At 30.5% G+C, this 19534-nt stretch overlaps 1 protein-coding gene across 5 annotated transcripts in view; it reads right to left on the bottom strand.

Moving 5' to 3' along the window:
* Positions 1-219: 219 nt before the first annotated feature.
* Positions 220-19534, bottom strand: part of LOC127707697 (uncharacterized) — a 34091-nt gene continuing 14776 nt past the window's right edge. For 2 of the 5 annotated variants that reach the window (XM_052212365.1, XM_052212366.1), the window contains 13 exons: positions 17639-17773; positions 17143-17256; positions 16639-16718; positions 15060-15165; positions 14675-14827; positions 14185-14337; positions 13123-13282; positions 9695-11578; positions 8683-8796; positions 7809-8127; positions 6639-7540; positions 5002-5030; positions 220-2335 (listed from right to left, as the gene is read on the bottom strand). In XM_052212365.1, the coding sequence (XP_052068325.1) occupies positions 1760-2335; positions 5002-5030; positions 6639-7540; positions 7809-8127; positions 8683-8796; positions 9695-11578; positions 13123-13282; positions 14185-14337; positions 14675-14827; positions 15060-15165; positions 16639-16718; positions 17143-17256; positions 17639-17773 (4725 nt within the window). In that variant the 3' untranslated portion in view covers positions 220-1759. The remainder of the gene's footprint in view (positions 2336-5001; positions 5031-6638; positions 7541-7808; positions 8128-8682; positions 8797-9694; positions 11579-13122; positions 13283-14184; positions 14338-14674; positions 14828-15059; positions 15166-16638; positions 16719-17142; positions 17257-17638; positions 17774-19534) is intronic. The other 3 variants (XM_052212367.1, XM_052212368.1, XM_052212369.1) reach the window with 3 other exon arrangements.

Raw genomic sequence — 19534 nt, 5'->3', positions numbered from 1 at the left:
TACAGGCTCCTGAGTTACAGGCTCCTGAGCTACAGGCTCCTGAGTTACAGGCTCCTGAGTAACTGGCTCCTGAGTTACAGGCTCCTGACTTGGGATATGTGTATTTATCTTCTTTCTTCTTGAATGTATATCATATTGGGTTTTTTTCTGTTTGTTTTGCATATATTTAAACTTTGTACTTTGCTGAATTCGTGTTAATAATGAAATAGAACAAGCAAGTTTCATAATTTGTTTTTATTTTGATACAAATGATATGTATTCTATTGATGATAAAGAGTTTAACTCTGTATTCAATGGAACAATGTTAACATAAAAGAAGTTTTTTATAAACATGATTATCTAGGTCTACTATCTATATATACAAACCATTAACATTTACATTTAATTTCTTGTTATAAATTTCTTTTAAAATGAGATCACAATTGGGTAACAAATGAAAAACTGGCAGTTTCATAAAACATGTTAACAAATTCACAATCTTAACAATTTAAAACAACTTTATAAAAATGCATGATTTTTAACAACATTAAATGCATGAAAAAATAAAAATTCTTTGAAAGTCTTATTAATATTCCTAAAAGTTATGTTGCACATATGAAATGTACATTTTTGAAAGTTATGTCCAAAATAATTCTTAAAATGTTTTTATGAATATGACCTTTAATTTTATCCATAGGTAAGCCAAAGCTTTATTTTTCACATTTGAAAAAAAAACTGTATATTTTCTATACCACTAACCTTTCCCAAAATGGACGGAATCCATCCTATAACTACAAAATAAGTGTTGAGAAAATATTTCTAAATTGCATATTCATTTTTTTAATTTCATTAGTTGTCTTTCCAAGAAACCGAAATACTAGAGAAGAAGTTTCGAAACGAAAGTGAAAAAGACAACCTTGGTTTGATGGGAATCAATATCCCATTATCTAATCTAAATATCAAATTTACCTTTTACAGAGATATATCAATACAAAAAGAAGGAAATGTTTGACTAGATCTAAATGTAATGTAAGTTTATGGGGATTGTCTCCCTTTCATATTAAACACAAATTGAGACAGTCAATAAAAATCTATGAAAATATTTTCATCTCATAAAAATTTGACATTATCCATAACAATAAACAACAACATAAATGGTACTTGTCTGGCAGTATTAGCTTGGATAATGATATAGGAATGAAATTAAACCATTTTTGAAAGAAGGGCTGTTACAACAAATCTTCATATCTACAATAATAATTTATAAAAATTTGTAATTCTAAAAATACTTTGTTTCAAACTTCTTATGCCAAAAAAAAAAAACAAAAAAAAAACTTAATTTATCACAGAAACATAAATAAATAAGAAACATGTTCATATTAAGAGCTGAACTGTGTTTCTTGTTTTTTTCTTGGATAAAATATATTAAACTAAAATAAAGTAGTTTTGCTTAAATCTTTCTAAAATAATATATCTAAAAAAGGGAAAACATTTATCAGCAGTAAAAAAGGAAAAAAATTCTACCAAAACAGTAGATAAAACATCTATTGCTAGAATTCAATATACATAGAAGGTGAAATTAGCACTATGAGCAAAGCTGCCTTCAAGAAAAAAAAAATTACTTGAAAATTCTACAATTCACATTTGTAGAATAAATAAATAAAATTACTTTTATTTACAATATCCAATAACAAAAATAAATGTCTATTTTATTTGTAGTCTCTCAATAAATATTTCATACATGAAATAATGCTGATTTGATGTCACTGAAATCGTTTTGTCAGCATTCACTTGGTTGAAACCGACTCATATATAACTGACATTTTGCACAAAACTGAGATCCTTGTCCACAACCATGTTTGTTACATAGACAACAACAACTCTGACCAGGATGTATATCTGCCGGGGACTCAGTTGAGTTAGAGTCATCATCGTCTAACTCATTGTCTGAATAAGCACCACGCTGATATTTATATTTTTCATCCGAATCACTCACATACCCTGAACACAAATCAGTGTCTGTTATATAATCTGTGGCAGAAACCATGGCAATATTTTCTGAAAATGTCACTGATTTCCTTGGGCGACTTGCTTTACATTTCTTTCTTTTCGATAAAACCGATTTAGGTTTTGAATCCATTCTTAGAAAGTCTGATTCTGATTTACTTCTGTGTCTATTGTCCAGATTTGAGTTCATCGGTGGCAGTTGTGTAGTGGTTTTTGACTTACGACCAGATCTATCAAAGCGTGATGCAAGAGCCTTTACACTTGGACGAACATCTTCATTGTCTGACATTTGTTCTGGCAAGTTTTGAACACGTTGGTTAAACTGCTGTAATGGTAATTCCATCGATTTCTGAAATTAACAAAGATTTTTTTCCATTAACTTGTGATAATTAACCACATATTGCAGTCATAAAAGACAAAATTAAAAATAGAGATTTGACAAAAAAATGATTTCAAATTTTCTAAACTCACAAGTTACTGTTAGCAAGTGGGAAATTAGTGAAACAAGTTCTCTTGAACATTAGTGAATGACTAAATCACTTTTTATTAACAAATGATAAGACAGAAAATTAAATGGCTTCTAAGAAATATCAAAATAGAAATGTTAAATATATTAAATAAATGTTATGAAACATATAAAAGGCAAAATAGACTGAAGCTCTAGGCACTACTGCCAAACACTGATACCATCACCATCTGCTGTGACACATGTGAAGGGAGATAACCCCTTGCCAACATACAAACAATATGCTGTGCTCATATATACATGTATACAGTAAGTAAGACCAGAAAACAAAGTACAATGATGATCCAACTGTAAGATGTTGGTTATATATGGAAAGGTATGATTTCATTAGTTGATGTATATTATTTGTACATAGATATGCACTGAACTTGTGCAATGAATCTGACAAGTTCACATTTATTGCTTTTATTAATGAGGGAAATAAATTTTTTGAAGTAAAATTTCAAGGAATACAGAAAAAATGTATTAAAAATCAATTTCTGTGCATACTGATAAATTTTAGAAATATTTTAAAAGTAATTAACATTGGAATAATTGGAGACTGATTTTTATATTTATAACCTGAAAGAGGTATTTTTAAAAACATCAGAATTGGATTGAATAAGATTTCATAGAGTCAAAACCTCCAACTTCTATGACATTCTATTAATTTAATTCTCAATCAGCTGATAATTTTTTATCTCAAGTCTTCCTTATTTTAGAAACTGAGAGTGATCTTTTTATATAAAATAAACAGAAAATTCCCTCTAAAACATTTGCATGTAGCACAATGTATCATTAGTGGTTTGATGATACATCAAAATGTTCATATTATAGATTTTCATCAGATAAAATAAGTCAACTGTTACTTTTACTTTAATTGATACTAAAAAAGTCATTTCTTTTATTAATTCTTTGATCTCAATCAATCAAAGCATGACTGTTTATAAAAATAGTGGATATAATCTAAGTGCAATGCAGCCTTAAGACAAACTGAGGAATTATTAAAATGGATATGACTTTGCATTATTTTTTTTCTTCATCTCATTAAACTTTTTATCATGGGAGTTCATTTTATACATCACAAATTAAGAGAACCTACCAAGTTGTTAGCAATCAGCAGCTACCACTAAAGCTTACTGGATGACAAAGCAGCTTTCATCTTAATACAAATATTTGTATTTATTTATTTGATGGTATTTATTTACTAGTAACACACTCAGAGATGTAAGTAATATGATGATGACAATGCAGTTCTGACAAACCTACATAACTATTTCCAGAGTAAACTAAATATGTCCTTTAAATTCAAAAGCATCTATAGGTCATGGTGAATGGTTTCAGATTTACCTATTTTGAGACTGAAAATTACAATATCGAAATTAATCTTTTTAATGTTTTTTAACCTATTGCAGGAACTGAAGCATTACCTGCCAACAGCAATACTATATTTATTATATATATGCATTTGGATGAAAGAAAGAATAGATTTGTGTGTTTATTTATTTGCAAAATGGTGCGACATCCCAGACTATTGATAAAGTCTCAAATTACAGATGCAGTATTACGTCAAACAATCGATCTATTGTGAGAACAAAACCGTTAATCTGTTTTTGGCGTCAGCCAGTTTTAAATTAACAAGAGGTTACAAGTCACGGTAAAAAGAAGTTTGTTTTCCTACTAGGAGTCTGTAGTTTCATTTTACACAATAAAAAAAGTATGTTTACATTGTAAATGAAATAATAATTTGATAAAAGTGTTTTCATGGTTTTTGATAAAAGTTAGAAATCAATAAAAACACTGATTACAGATAAAATTAAAAAAAAAAATTCTCATCGAAATTATTTAACTGAAGATTTACAAGATTCAAAAGGAAAAGGTTATACCTTCTTTACTTTATTATTAAATTATCCAATTTTATAAGTGGATTTAGATTTTAGTTCCCAGTCCCTCTTTTATTACTTCACAATAGTAGATTAATTATTTTTCATATAAAAATTATTTAAATGTTCTGAAATAATTTTTAGCATTTTATAACCCTTTAATTTTGAAGGTTCTACGATTTTATTTTTACCTTAAGTTCAAAGGGATGATGATCAAGGTTGAACACCTGTGTGTCATTACCCTCATATCACTAATGGATATTTTATTACTTATCAAAAGATATACAACTCTTTCAAAAGTTTATCACATCATTTAGCAAATCATATTTGAAATATTTCTGCTTATTTCACAAACATGTTTACCTTTTCTGACGTTTTCAATTTGAGTGTTGACAGTTGAACATTCAGCTACTGCTTGAAATTCATAGCCAGATTTACATATTTTTAAATGGGACAAAAGTGCTAAAACTTAAATGTGACTTCAACTATTTCATTTCCCTTCACCAGTCTGCCAATCCCTAAAGCAACACAAATCCTTAACCCTCACAAATCACAACATCAAGTAGTGGACAAAGCTAGACCAATGTATTGTACAAAGGGGAAATAACTCATAAACTGGATACTTACAGGTGTGTTAGTACATCCTCTAGAGTTATCTTGGTTAGGGAGATAATAAAAACAATATTAGGATATATTACTAGCCATGTCATAGTTACATAGCGTTATCTTGGTTAGGGAGAAAAGAAAAACAATATTAGGATATATAAATAACCATGTCATAGTTACATAAAGCAAAACCAAATTAGATTAGGGTATTCACTTTTACAGCTTAAATTATTTTCATAAAAAAAAAAAATCCTTAGGGTAATAACTTTTACTGCTTAAATTATTTTTATGAAAAAAAAACATTCCTTAGGGTAATCACTTTTACTGCTTACATTATCTGTATGAAAAAAATATTCAGATTTTCTTATTAATTAATTTTATTCTTACATGATCTATTTTTGATTCCCCTTTTAATATATAACTTAAATTTATGTAAATATTTTAATGTATAAAAAATTTATGTGAGGGACAAATACAAAAAAGAATATTATATGATGTACAGGTAAGTATAAAGTTTGCCGACATAAAGGTAAATATTTTTTCTATGTGGAAATGAGGTCACAAGATGAATACATTGGCGTTTGTTTGTACAGTGAAGTTACTCATCTGTAAAGATCTTTAAAACCGTCCCCAGGACAGTATATATTCACGATGTTATTAAAATGATGGGTTTTCATCCATTTCAAAAATATTTATTTAAAACTACGATCAAAAGTGATTAGAACGTTTAAATCTAAAATGAAAAAGAAGTAGAGATTTACCCCCACTAAATTATTTTCTTAAGAAATTTTCAACATGCTAAGTCATACTACACTCTGTTGATTAGAAAATTAAATAATTTACTGGGTCCAAAATACGTAATGTCGACATGATTTAATGACCTTCAAAATTTATACTGCAACAAAAGATTTGTATTGAGTGCTTTGGTTAAAGAATTATGGTAAAACCGATTAGGAAGCTATCTAAATTGAACAGTTCTAACAAGTTTGTGCACACTTTATGGAAAGTCTTTTGAAATTAAAAAAACAGATAACTATAGAACAAAAAACTCTGGCCTAAAAGAACTTTACTTAATCTCAATTTTGAAATCAAAGTATTATTTGAACATTGATTTTTACAGAAGAAAGATAATAATTAATTCAAAGCGTTATCTATTTTTTTTTCTTCATTTTAACCCTTACTTATTTGTTAGAGGTTGTTATAAAAATGATTAAGAAATATCCCCATTCTGAAGTAGCAATGACAAATTAGTAGGTGTTTATATGTGAAGTATCTTTAAGTAGCAAGCACAAAAGCTCTAGCATTAATGATTATGAAAGAAATGATGAAAAGTATAATTATATTTATCTGATTAAAAAAAAATCATATCTGACATGTCTTAACTTTATCTTAACCAATTGAAGGTATTGAAAGGAATTAAAAATAAAATAGATACAACCAGTTGGTTACAAAGCCAATTCATTATTCTAAATGTCTTTTTCTAAAGCTTACAAATTTTTTGTAGCACTGTGAAATTTTTAATTATCTGACAAAATAAAAAGTTTGACAAATTATCTTTTCCAAGGAGTTAACAAACAGAAATAAGTAAAAGAAGCAGAACCTTTTTTTTCTTTTTTGCAGACCAACTGTTTGTACTGAAGATGGGGAAGGGTTAGTACCTGCTATATTAGACTGTATATATGAGCGAGCTATTGTCTGGTTTTGCTGACAAGCATAACGATCTAAAGTGGCAGCAGCATTCACAGCACTATTGCCACTACTACTTAAACCAGCAAAACTGGCATGTCTCATCACGCTGGCCTTTTTAATTTTATTACATGTAACAGCAGATGGTGATGATGTGTTTTCCACTTTTCCCATCATGCCTTGCCCTTGGTTGGTTGGTTGACCTCCAGATGAAGGCTCAACAACTATTCCTGGTTTGGGCGGCACAATTGGTTGTGACTTGGCAGATAACGCTGGTGTTATCCTAGTTCTACAAACCTCAGGTAATGGTTTCCCGTGAACATGTTGTTGATGCTGGGATACCATTCCTCCATTAGACTGCTGGTTTCCTTGGCGCTGAACCATGCTATTATGTGGTAATTGTCTGATTTCAGCTTTGTTCATTTTGACTTGTTGATGAGATGGAATCTGCATACGATACTGATCTGATGCTTGACTACTGGAGTCTGAATCACGACATTCTGATGATGGTGTACTTGATCTTGATGAAGGTTGATGAATACTTGGAGAATTAGTTCTTTGCTGTCTATTCAAACAGTTTTTAAACAGTTCAGAGTTCTGACTATTTTGATTCTTCATAGCAAGTTGTCTTCCCTTTCTGGGTAATGTAGCATACATATCAACATTGCTAGTATCGACACTACTACAAGTCCTTTCATTCAAACTATGACTAGAATTAGAATGTAACAACTTTTGACCATCAATTTCATTGTTAACTTTGTCTTTTCTATAGTTTTTATTTTCAATTACACTGTCAATTGAATCTCGAGAACTTGATCGTGAGTGAACAACATTTTGTGAACTTTGTTGTGGAGGGTGTTGAATGTTTGATGAACTGAAATATACAAAAAAACAGAATGTTTTAAAAGCAGTGCAAAACCAATAAAATTGAACAACCATATAAAATAATTACATGTACATTAATTTGAATAGCCTTCATGTCACTATAGTTTTTATCTGTTTCCGTGCCTTGTTTAAGTTATGCATTTTCAATTGTGACATTTATATGCAATTGATGTAGTATTCATAACAGGTTTTTGACAAGAATGCTTTGAATGTTTTTTTTTTAGATTAATTAATTATTTTAATTTGTCTTTCCTTACCTATTTGGTAAACCACATGGGGAAGATCTAGCGCTGTCAGAGCTGTTCGTCGATGAATTGGATTCTTGTCGAAACATATTTTTCTTCTGCAAGCTGCGTAGCTTCAGAATACAAGAATTGTGTTTCATTTGTGCAAACTGATAGGACTGGTGGGAAATATTGGTCATCTTCATGGCTTGTTTCAGGCAGTCAATGGCCGAATTACAGTATTGAATGGCCTGGTGACAGTTGCTGTCTGTCTCATACAACATACATTGATCCATGTAGTCCTCAGACTTGTGGCACAGAGATGCAAATTCTTCAATGCTAAAAGAAACCACTGGAAAGAAAGATGGAAAAAACGTTCTTCAGATGCAAAATTTATTGTATATGAGTAACTATTGTATTAACCCTTCTATACAACTGAGTTACGATTTTGTTGCAAGAATAATGTTATAACTGATCACCAATTTTCTGGATATTTTTTTTTATGGCAATAATAACTTATGAATAATGAAAAAGATAAAAACTTGTTTCAGTTACAATACTATAGCATTGTTTAATATCAGTTTTAGTTAGTATCCCGTGTATTAATCAGACATATAATATACTCATATTTGAAAGCAGAAACATTGAAAACTATATATACTCAAATTTGTCAGATGGATAATATGTACCTCCCAGCATATTTTTCCCAATAAATGATAAACAGTTAAAAAGGAGGAATTTCTAAATTCTGTAAACGGAAACAAATCATATGGTGTATAAAATTCAGGGAAAAAATCCCTTAATGCACTTGACAAAACCAAAAACAAAGATCTAGCTTTTTTATGCTGTTCTTCATGTCAAAGACACAGGCGCACTAAGTTATCAACCAAAATGCTGGTATATATACCTTCATCATAACCAGGTGGTCCGCTCTGTATGAACATCTGGTTATCACAGTTTTTTGAATTACGTTCTTGGTTATTAGGATCCAAATTTTGGTGCATCGGATGTCCCATGGTATCTAAAAAAAATTGTTATTTCTCTTTATTAAAGCTAAGAAGAAAGATTGAAACATTTCAATTGACCGAATATAAATCATGATCAATAAATATGTAATGATTGTCAATAAAAATGTACTACATTATCAGCTATAATCATCTTAATATAGTTCTCCTACTATTATAGTCTTTGATTAAAGTTTTTATTACTACGGTACATGTGTTGCCCTATACACTCCTTCCTATAATCTTCTTATTGACTTAATCTTTTTATAACCGAACAACTTTTTTCAATGAACACTTTGACAAAGACACTTTGGAAATATACAACCTACACATATTATGAAAGGCTTAAGACATGTATCATATTAAATATGACCATGGAAGTTTAAAACGCAATTAAAATACCTGGTTTGTTTCTATTTAATAGTATTTAAATTATACCATTCTATAATTTATAAGGTACACACCAGTTATCAAATGACAGTTAAAATACATACAATAAATGTAGATAATTTTGATCAATTAATTTGTGGTCTGTCATGGCACAATGCCAACACCAGCTGGTTTTTAATAATTATCATCATAAATTATAATTCTATACATGTAAATTATTGGTTATGATAGATTTATTTCCAAAACATGGCTAATTACAGTCAAAATTTTAAATAAATTATAGGGTGTGTTTCTATTATAGGCTAATTTAAAAGCATGTTCATAGAGAAGAAATTGTTTTGATTTCTATCAAATTTGTATACTCCAATTTCATTTTTAGAGTAGTCATTTATTGTAAAATTTGCCAATTATATTCTCACAAATTGAGTACCCATAGTTAAAATTATGAGACTCAATCAAAGGTAAGTTCAATACATAAGCTGAATAATATAATCTCTATCCATGCTTAATAATATAATCTCTAACCTTTAGACTGATGTGACTTGACAATGGCAGGATCATACAACTGTTTTCTGTCACCAGATTGTTCATATCCTCTCTGATAATGCTGATTCTGCTGTTGCTGGTTTCCATGGAAACTATTAGTTTGGTACCCAACAGTGTACTTCTGATCAAAGCGTTGGTTTTCTCCATAGCCAGGATCAATAAATTTCTTTATGTTTTCTGCCACAGCTTGCTGATTGAATGTTTTAGGAGGAATCATACTTTTACTGAGGAAGTATTGCGTGTAAGGATCTAAGGTAGTGCTGCCAGTTGAACTGGAACTATTTCTGTCACTCCCACTATACCCTGAATCTTGTCGTGATTCCAAAGACAGTCTGTCAAAAGGAATGTTTCCTTCTTTTGAACTTAAGCTACAATTGTCTGATTCAAAACTTGTATTGCTGGCTGTACTTGCATTACTTGATATGCTTGCGCAGCTCATGTTACTATTGGTTGATCCTTGTCGTGATAATTTCTGATACGATAAAATATTTTCTACAGTTTTTCTGTTTATATAACTCTCATGATTTGGGGACGAATTGCTCAGTTTACTACCCTTTTTCTCAGGTAATGGGGGAGGCTGTTGTCCTCTACTATTCATACTCTTCTTTTTCTGTGCTGCAACAGTATTAATTTTCTTCTCTGGTTTTGCAGGTTTTGGTGGTTTATCCTCTGGAAGCCTCTGATTGGATGAAACAGATGGTTGATTTCTATATTGAGACACTGATTGGTTATTGCTGCCCTGTTGCCAAGATGACAATGAATGTTTTGAATTATCTGAAATTTGACTGGCTAATGAATTTTGTCTGGAATGTACATCATCAGGCACAATAGTATTACTAGAACTTTCCCTACTATGTGATACCTGCTGTGAATACCCAACAGTATGATACATATTGTTCATTTCTTGTCCTGATGTTGGACGATTGTGTGGCGGATAGCCATCATTGCTCTTTAATGAATTTTGACGAGAATGCTGACTTTGAGATTGCACTGAAGAATTAGATTTTTTGTTTCGTGGAAGTGTAGCAAGTCCTGATTGCACAGGTGTATGTGAAGAATTTTCTAAGTTTTCATACGCATGTGAATTGCTTGGTCTAGGTTTCATGACTACATGCTGTCGAATGTCAATATTATCAGCAGATATATTAGCTGGACCTGATTCAAGATCATAGTTGTGACAAGACTGACTTCTACTGATTTTAGGTGGAAGCTGGGGTGGAAGAAGTGGTGGAGTTTGTGGTGAATCAGAATCGGAAGACTGAGATTCCCTCCGTGAAGGATCCAAACTTCTAATGACATCGGCTCTCACTTTATCTTTTCCTTTCTTGAAGCTTTCTTTTCTCTGACAGTCATTTACTCGAGAAAAGTTAACTTGAATTGGAAGATTGTTTGGTTTGGGTGCTGTGATTGTGGGTCTTCTGTACTGATCACTCGTTGATAAGGTGTAATCATAACCATCTACAGCATCTTGATTAGATTTCTGTTGGAATTGCTGCTTTTCAGCATTTGAAGGTTCATAAAAACAGTGTTTGAGCATTCCCTGTCTTTGTGACATGTCAGTCTGTCCTCCACCTGGGACAGATTGTTTGATTGGATTGATTCCTTTAGGCACAGCGTACTCGGAAGAATACTGCCGGTTTTTATCAGTCTTGCCAGTAACAGCTATTAAAAAGCTAGACTGACGATGGTGATCAATGTTCATTTTTTGGGGTCCATTAAGATCTGGGGATAATTCGTCAGGACCTGGAGTTATTGCTCTCCTTCCATTTGAATGACTCATTTCAATTTTATCAGGATTAGGAGTTAAAGATCGTCTGGATGCTTTTTGTCCATCATTTTCTTGTCTTTTCTTCTCTTGGACACCTATTAATAAAAGACAAAGACAACATAAAGCTTTTTATGTTGTATAGCTATCCCTCAAACCACATGCATGTATATTGTATGAATACTTAAAAGCTTGAATAGGCTATTGAAAAGCCACAAAAGAGACCATCTTACTTGTTATACTAGGGAAACAATGTTTCCTATCAAGTAACAGATTTGTCATAAAGACATAAAATCATGATTTATTGTGTTTGCTCTACATTGTGTTTACTGATGATTTTAAACACCTGACTAAGATCAGGTAATCAATACCTTTTTCACCTTTTTTGTTTGCCTGAATAATACCTTTATTGTTTTAACGTTAAATTGTACCTTCTTAAACCTTAAGTAGTCATCAACTTTTGCTTTAGTTATGACTAATGGTTTTCATCATGGTCATATCTATACAAAAAGTTTTGGATACCAAAAGTACAAATTAAACACTACTACTATACATTTTATATGACCTACAATTGACACTTCGTAATTTTATTTTTCAATTGCTAAAATGAACAAAAAAGACCATAAAAGTAAATATAATTTAATCATGAAAAATATATCAAGATAATTTATCAAAATTTTGAGAAATGTATCAAGGTCCCTGAAGCATGTACAAATCTTGTCACGAATTTCTATGGTGTGTCATCACAAATTTGTCTTTGTTCAGTACACGAAATCTGATACCTCTAGTTATCTCAAAAACCTTATCGAATTACAACTTTGAACCTACAAAACTACAATTTTAACCAAAATCTTTTTTTCTTGCCATCCTCTGTTGTTTATGATCTTCCAGTGTCAATTTTGACAGTCATATCAAGTTCTGGAACAGAACACTGATTTTACCTGAGTTTTTTAGAAGCAAACACCTGTCCCACGGGACATCAAAGTAGTGAGAAAATGAAGTAAAGAACTCCAAGTGGTGTTTGATGATATATAGAAAACATATGGGGTACAGAATTGTGTGGTTTAAAGTCTTATCAATTTAAATCTGCATTCAATGTCAAAATTAGTCCACACTGCAAACCCAAGAAACTGATGACCTAATGTTAATTTTAACTTCATGACAAATCTTAAAGTGTTAATTCTATAATCCAATTATGAATGAAGGAATTATGTGTTTTACCAGTTAAGCCAATTATAAATTTTGAATTTATGCCCACATAATTTGATTGTTCTGTGCCAAAAATATATTATGGAAACCCATTGTATAATTTCCTTGGTAGAAAAGACATAAACAAGTATTCAATAGTAATGATTATTAGCCTCAACATGCAGAGGTCATGTCCAGGAGTACATCGTAAACACTGTATTACAATAGGCAATCTAAATATGATAATGATCACTTTTAAACAAAAGACAAAATATTTCTTAAATATTGTTAGACAATAGTATTATTTAAGCTGTACATGACAGTTATGAGTTATGCTTTCAAATTATGCTTAAGAATTTACTGACACGCTACGAACTTATGAAATTCTACCCAGTCCAATAGACAAGATAATATCTGTTACTTCTTGTTAAGTTGCAAATAAGACGTAACTGACCTTTTGAAGGCGTTGTAGCATAACCAGGGGCCATAACTCTTTTCTTTGGAGCTGTTTCAGTAGCAATTGGACTAGCGTTGTGATTGGAATAGAGTAACAATAAGGGTTGGTATCTTCCCTTAGAACATTTGTCAACCACATTTTCCCATCTTGGACCAATCTGAAATTTCCAATAAAACAATAAAATCAGACACCATGACAAACAATGTAAATATAACACCACAAGTATGTGACCTTTTTACTTAGGTAGGAGTGGATCATGCATGGATTGATTACAAATATGTATATAAACTTTTAAAAAGACAGTCATTAAAGTATGATTTGGTGATAATTGAATTACTAAAAATGTATTTAAATTATTACATGTAGCCACAAGCAATTATCATATTACTTCTGTACATTAAAAACACTAATAAACTTTTCATTCAATTTGAAAACTGGTGAATGAAAATGGACAAGATAGAAATATGTTGAGATCAACTGAGAGATGTTTATCTAGATTATATAGTCACTTCAGGACAATGTCCATGTTATATATACAATTCATTCTTTTAAGTCACACATTGAAGTAGTGAAAGTCATGAAAATATTGTTAAGAGCGTAAATGGATTAAAGTCAGATTATAAAGCCACTACAGGACAGTGTCCAGTGTTTGCCCCATGTCATTCACAAATTTTGGAAATTTGACAAGTTTATAGAATTCATTAAGAAAAATCTCTTACATTTTGAAAACAAGTCAACTTTCCAAACTGAAAAAAGGCTTATGAGAACAAGTTTTAATGAGTATAAATCTTCGTACAAAACTTAATTTTTAATAATCTAAGCTACATTTCAGACCAACTTCTGTTGTCCCTGGTATATCTTAAACCAAATATACCATATGAAATAGTGCATACTCTGCATATTATTATAATTGTTGTAACAAATAGAACCAACTCAAATATAAATATGTATATTATCTTGTTTTATTTTTGGCAATCATATTTTGATTCACACTGCTGTGAAATTATAAACAAGATTCTAACGAAATAGAAATAAAGGTATTCAAATAGTATTATTTACCTCAGTTACAGTGGCATCATCAAAATAAATCCACACATTTAACTTTGTGTGGTAAACAATTGTGGAGTAATGTTTACCATAGTAACAAACTAAGGCAGACAACTGCAGTTTAGGGAGTTTGGAAGCATCTTTACATACAACAGAATGGAACATCTGAAAGAAAACAACAAATTATAAGTTTTGCTTTTTTCTTACATACTCTGAAAATTTTAAAAATATGACATCTAAGTGCAAAATAAAGTTTTAATACATGAATTTAGTGATATCAAAAATGAAAAATTCTATTTCAACATGAAATGAAAGTTAATAACTTTTTTCAAATTTCTATTAATTTGCATCTACATTTGTTTATTTACAGAATAATTTATTCACTTCAAAAGTGATTTTCTAATATCAAATTTGTCAAATATGTCTGTAGAAAATTTGTTTCCGTTATACTTTTAAAAAAAAACATTTTAAAAAAGCAACATAAAAAAACTAGAATACGTACATCCTGAAGCAAAATAGTTGTACCAATGCTTTTAGCTACTTCACGGATAAGTTTCTCATCAGGTCTGTCTGAATCCCAAACAAGACCAATACTGACAACATCTGGAGTGTTCAATAAAGTTCTTCTTATTTGTACTCTTTTACCACAGTTCCCCTGTTAAAAATAAATCATTTCAATTAACAATACATTACTTTGTTTAATTTGATATCATGAAAAAGGAATAACACTTTCAAAGTCTTATAACTGTGGTAACAATCAATGCATCATTATTCTTTTTTCTGGTCGAAATCACAAATATTGCTTTAAATAAATATTGATATTCTAATCAATAAGTCATGAAGGCAATAATCATCTGCAGATGTTTTAAGATGTTTAATTTTCTTACAGGGCAATCTCTAATATCTCCTGATGTCCCAGCATTCCTTAACAATAACCCGAACCGATCTGGATGAAGTACATCTCCTGTCTCTTGCATTGAACGACAATGGGATCTGAAATGATTAATGCATAAATAAGTGGAAGTTTAAAAAATATATATTTTAAAGACACTACATATTCTATTGACAATGCAAACTCATTGTTTTATATTCAAACTTTGTATAATAAATATGTGTAACTATTGTTACTGTAACCCTCCCTATGGTGCCTTATTAGTTCATACCTGCTGATTTCAGGTAAAACCTCCCTATGGTGCCATATTAGTTCATACCTGCTGATTTCAGGTAAAACCTCCCTATGGTGCCTTATTAGTTCATACCTGCTGATTTCAGGTAAAACTTCCCTATGGTGCCTTATTAGTTCATACCTGCTGATTTCAGGTAAAACCTCCCTATGGTGCCTTATTAGTTCATACCTGCTGATTTCAGGTAAAACCTCCCTATGGTGCCTTATTAGTTCATACCTGCTGATTTCAGGTAAAACCTCCCTATGGTGCCTTATTAGTTCATACCTGCTGATTTCAGGTAAAGACATTTAAACATTATGCAAGTGACAAAGTGGAAATATATTTCCGGTGACAAAGATGGTGGCTTATCAATAGGAAAGTCGGTAAACCTCAATCAATAACAAAAAATAGGAGAAATTAACAAAAAGCCCTGATAAAAAAAGATTAATGTCTGATAATGGCTAAAAAAGATTCAAAGACCTTGCCGCTTACATTAAAGTTTTATAAAAAGTCTAAAATGAGATGAGTCACAATATATCATCATTAGAACTGTGATCGGCAGGTAATGTATTGGTAGCTAGAGCTATCATGCAGACAAGTACCGATTTGTACTGTAACGGCATCATTAGTAAAGTTAATTCATCTACTTATAAGTCCATAGAGAATGATTTATGCTTTGTTGGCTTTTCTGTTCATGAAATTAAAATGATCCATCACTGATTATTGTCACGGGGAAAATTAAAATCCCTCTTGACTTTATCATGTCATACCAATCATGTCAAACTATATTTGTCTAAAAGTGACTTATTTTCTGTTTAAAGTTAAATAAGGCAATCTTATTTTAAACTATTTGGTAAAAAGCATATCAAATTCAGCTTTCTTAGAAAAAAAACTACTTGTTTATCAATTTTTTTTCTAAGAAAATTGTAACTTATAATATTAGAATAAGTACATGTACAAACCTTCTATTTTCATTAAGCTTACAGAAAACAAAAGAACAGAATATATTACAAATTTTAATCATGCAAGATGCAGTGTGCATTCATATATATTAAAGTAGACCTATTCTCACACGTTCTCACATGTGAATATCACTTATTTTATTACATTCAAATAATTCTACATAAAAGATTTAGAATAAACAACCACACAACTGTATGCATACATTTGTACACTTTACTTTAGTCCCCTTTGTAGTTTAATAAAACTTATATTTCCTTCTATTTTTGGCAACTTTTTAAGTTTTGCATTTATTCAACTCTTTTTGATGTTCAGGATAAAGTTCTCCTGTTATACTTACAAAAGGGAAGTCGTTGAGATGTAATGTACAAGTTCATGGAAGGTTAAAGGATCAGAACTGGCTCCACAGATACAAACAAGCTGTCAAAGAATTAATTTAATATTATAACTCAGATTAAAAGCAACACAAAGTCTAATAATTTAATTTAGAATTATTTAAGTGTTAAAAATTCAAGGCTGTTCAAATTAATTTTGCTTTGCAGGTAGAATGAGTAATTTTATGCTTGGATTCAATCTGTAATTGATTCAGAATCTGAAGGCCTTGTTCAAAAACTTCTTATCACAATTGGCAAACAAATTGTTTGATATTACAGCAATTAACTTGATACAATGAAATAATATTCCAATTCTTTTCCTATTAAGTCAGACCATTTGCATTTTAGTCTATTGATTTCAGTTAGCACTAATGACCTGTTTCAATAATTGTCTGACCATAATCAATAATCTTTACCTGAGTCAGGTGTGACCAAACCTAGATTTTAATTATGGAAAGGAAATGAATTACCTGATCAAATACAGTCATGGCAAACTTCTGGTGTGGTAAACAATGAGGGGCCGAACACGAATCTTCATGATAGGCATTAGCAATGTGGAAATGAATTCTTCGTAAAATGTTTTCCTGAAAAACGATTAAAATTTATTTTTATTTCATACCTACTTTAAATGAAATGATTTTCATGAGAATATATTACAGCATATGAATCAATAAAATGTACCTATATTAATGCAGTATTAATGATCTGCCCTTTTGATATGACAAACTATTAAGCTTTGAAACTTGAGAACTGTTTTCCAATAAAACTATATGATTTTATTGAACTAAATTCATTTTGAATATAATAGAAAATACTAAAGTCAAATATTGACAAGCAAATAACACATGGCCTTCTGTTTCAATTGCTTACAATATGAACATTGAAACTATTGAATTTTGTAGACACAACATGGTCTACAATTGCAATGATTCAATTTTAAAACTAAAATGTTTTTTCGTAACTTACAAAACATTCAGCTGCATCATCCATGTGACCAAGCTGAAATCGCTGTTTGTTCATGAAAGTTTCTGCTAGTGCTTTACGCAATGCATCTGGCGGTAGTGATGACTGGTCACTATACTGGTACTGGGTAAAAATTACCTACAATACAAGATAGTCATATCTATGAGTAATGACAAAAGCAGATATAAGGTTTAACTAGATATGATTTTAGAACTCCTTTTTTCGAATTCAAGACAAGAACATATAAGTTTTAGGAAAAACTGCCAGATTTGTCTCATTTAAATAACTAAATTGAGTTTAATATGACATATTCAAATTGAAGAAATGTCCTTTCATTAATGCTTGCCAAACACAATCACACTTTTTTGTTGATTTTCACTGGAGACCTGACAACAAAATGTTTATTTCTTAAATGTTCGGTCGGTCACCACCAGGAGTGCTTTCACAATTAAAAGTGATTGAATTTCAGATTTTTGTATGAAGTGATACTTGACCATTCAAATGACATCTCCCTGTATGAAAAGTTTGACACCTGGATCAACAGGCTGCTACACCTTTTAAATTTACAGGTGACCATTAAAGGTTTGAATTGACCAGATAAAAAGACATTCATTTCAATACACAGTCGTGGATCTCATTTCATGGTTATGCTACTTTGGAGGGTTTTATTACATATCTAAGTATTAAATCGTGACTTCAATAGCTAGGATAGTTAATTTTCAGTGGGAGAAACTATCAAGCTTTGATTTTCCAATTTCTGTACCTACATAACACTTCATAAAATCAGTCAATATCCGTAAATTAACTGTTATATAGACTATAAAACAGATCTAAGAATCTAAATACAGATAGGTAAACTGTTTTCTTATGACTACCAGAACCAGTCATTTAAGTGTTGACAGGTAATTGTATTTTTGGCACTTTCCTGACAATTTTCTTGTAATCTCAATATTTTTATAATTCAATTATAGGGTTTGGTGTCAAACAGACTACTGAAGGACATTTATGGACCAATAATGGCAATTTTACATCAGATATATTTTCCAATGTCTCCAAAATATCAGAGATAAATTACATGCTCCTAGTTGTCGGCTTATCAAAGCAGTGGAAGTGGACCAGGTTGATATGCTTTTACTGTTTTCTATTTAATAACTGAAGTTTAGTGCATTAATTTCTTTTTAATTCAGCTTACTGGCGTTTCCTTTTATAAATATGCTTGAATAAGTTAAGCAGATTGATTCATATTATAAAGAAGTCCTTTTATTAAATCCAATAATAAATGCAACTATAAATTCATTATTAATGAGAAACCTGTTAAAACATATTTTTTTTACATACACATCAAATGAATTTGAAAAATAAAATCAAACAAATCTTTCACGTTTTGACATATACTAATCAAAGCTGAACTAATTTTTGCACATTTAAACTAGAAATGAATTGTTTAGGTTTACAAGAGTACAATATGATCTGGATCAATTGCTATGTTTAGACATGAAATTTGACAAATAAAAAAATTAAAAAATTAAATGTAGATACAGCACTATCAATAACACAATCTGTTTTGATAGCTGACTGACATCTATTTGATGTCATATTCAAAGCACAAAAAAGTCAGGACTATTTTATGTCAAAAAGACTATAATAAGAGTGTACTGTAAACTGTTACTAATGACCATTCGGTATAGCTCAAAGCTCCTTTTTTTCTCAGTTTTCCATTTAAAGTACAATAACGGGTTTGTTGCTTGTACTTTGAAGGGAGGTAATTAGTGTAAAAATGGGCAGACATTTGATAAAAGACTTAAATGACTCACTATTAAATCAGATAAGGTGTTTTTATTTATCTATCATTCCCACTCAGGTATATATTAGGTAGATTTAGTTAGATTAAAATTAGTT

Source organism: Mytilus californianus, unplaced genomic scaffold, assembly GCF_021869535.1.
Source record: "Mytilus californianus isolate M0D057914Y unplaced genomic scaffold, xbMytCali1.0.p SCAF_7, whole genome shotgun sequence".
NCBI classification, from domain to species: domain Eukaryota; kingdom Metazoa; phylum Mollusca; class Bivalvia; order Mytilida; family Mytilidae; genus Mytilus; species Mytilus californianus.
Note: the sequence above shows the minus strand (reverse complement) of the source record. Positions and strands in the feature narration are given on the sequence as shown.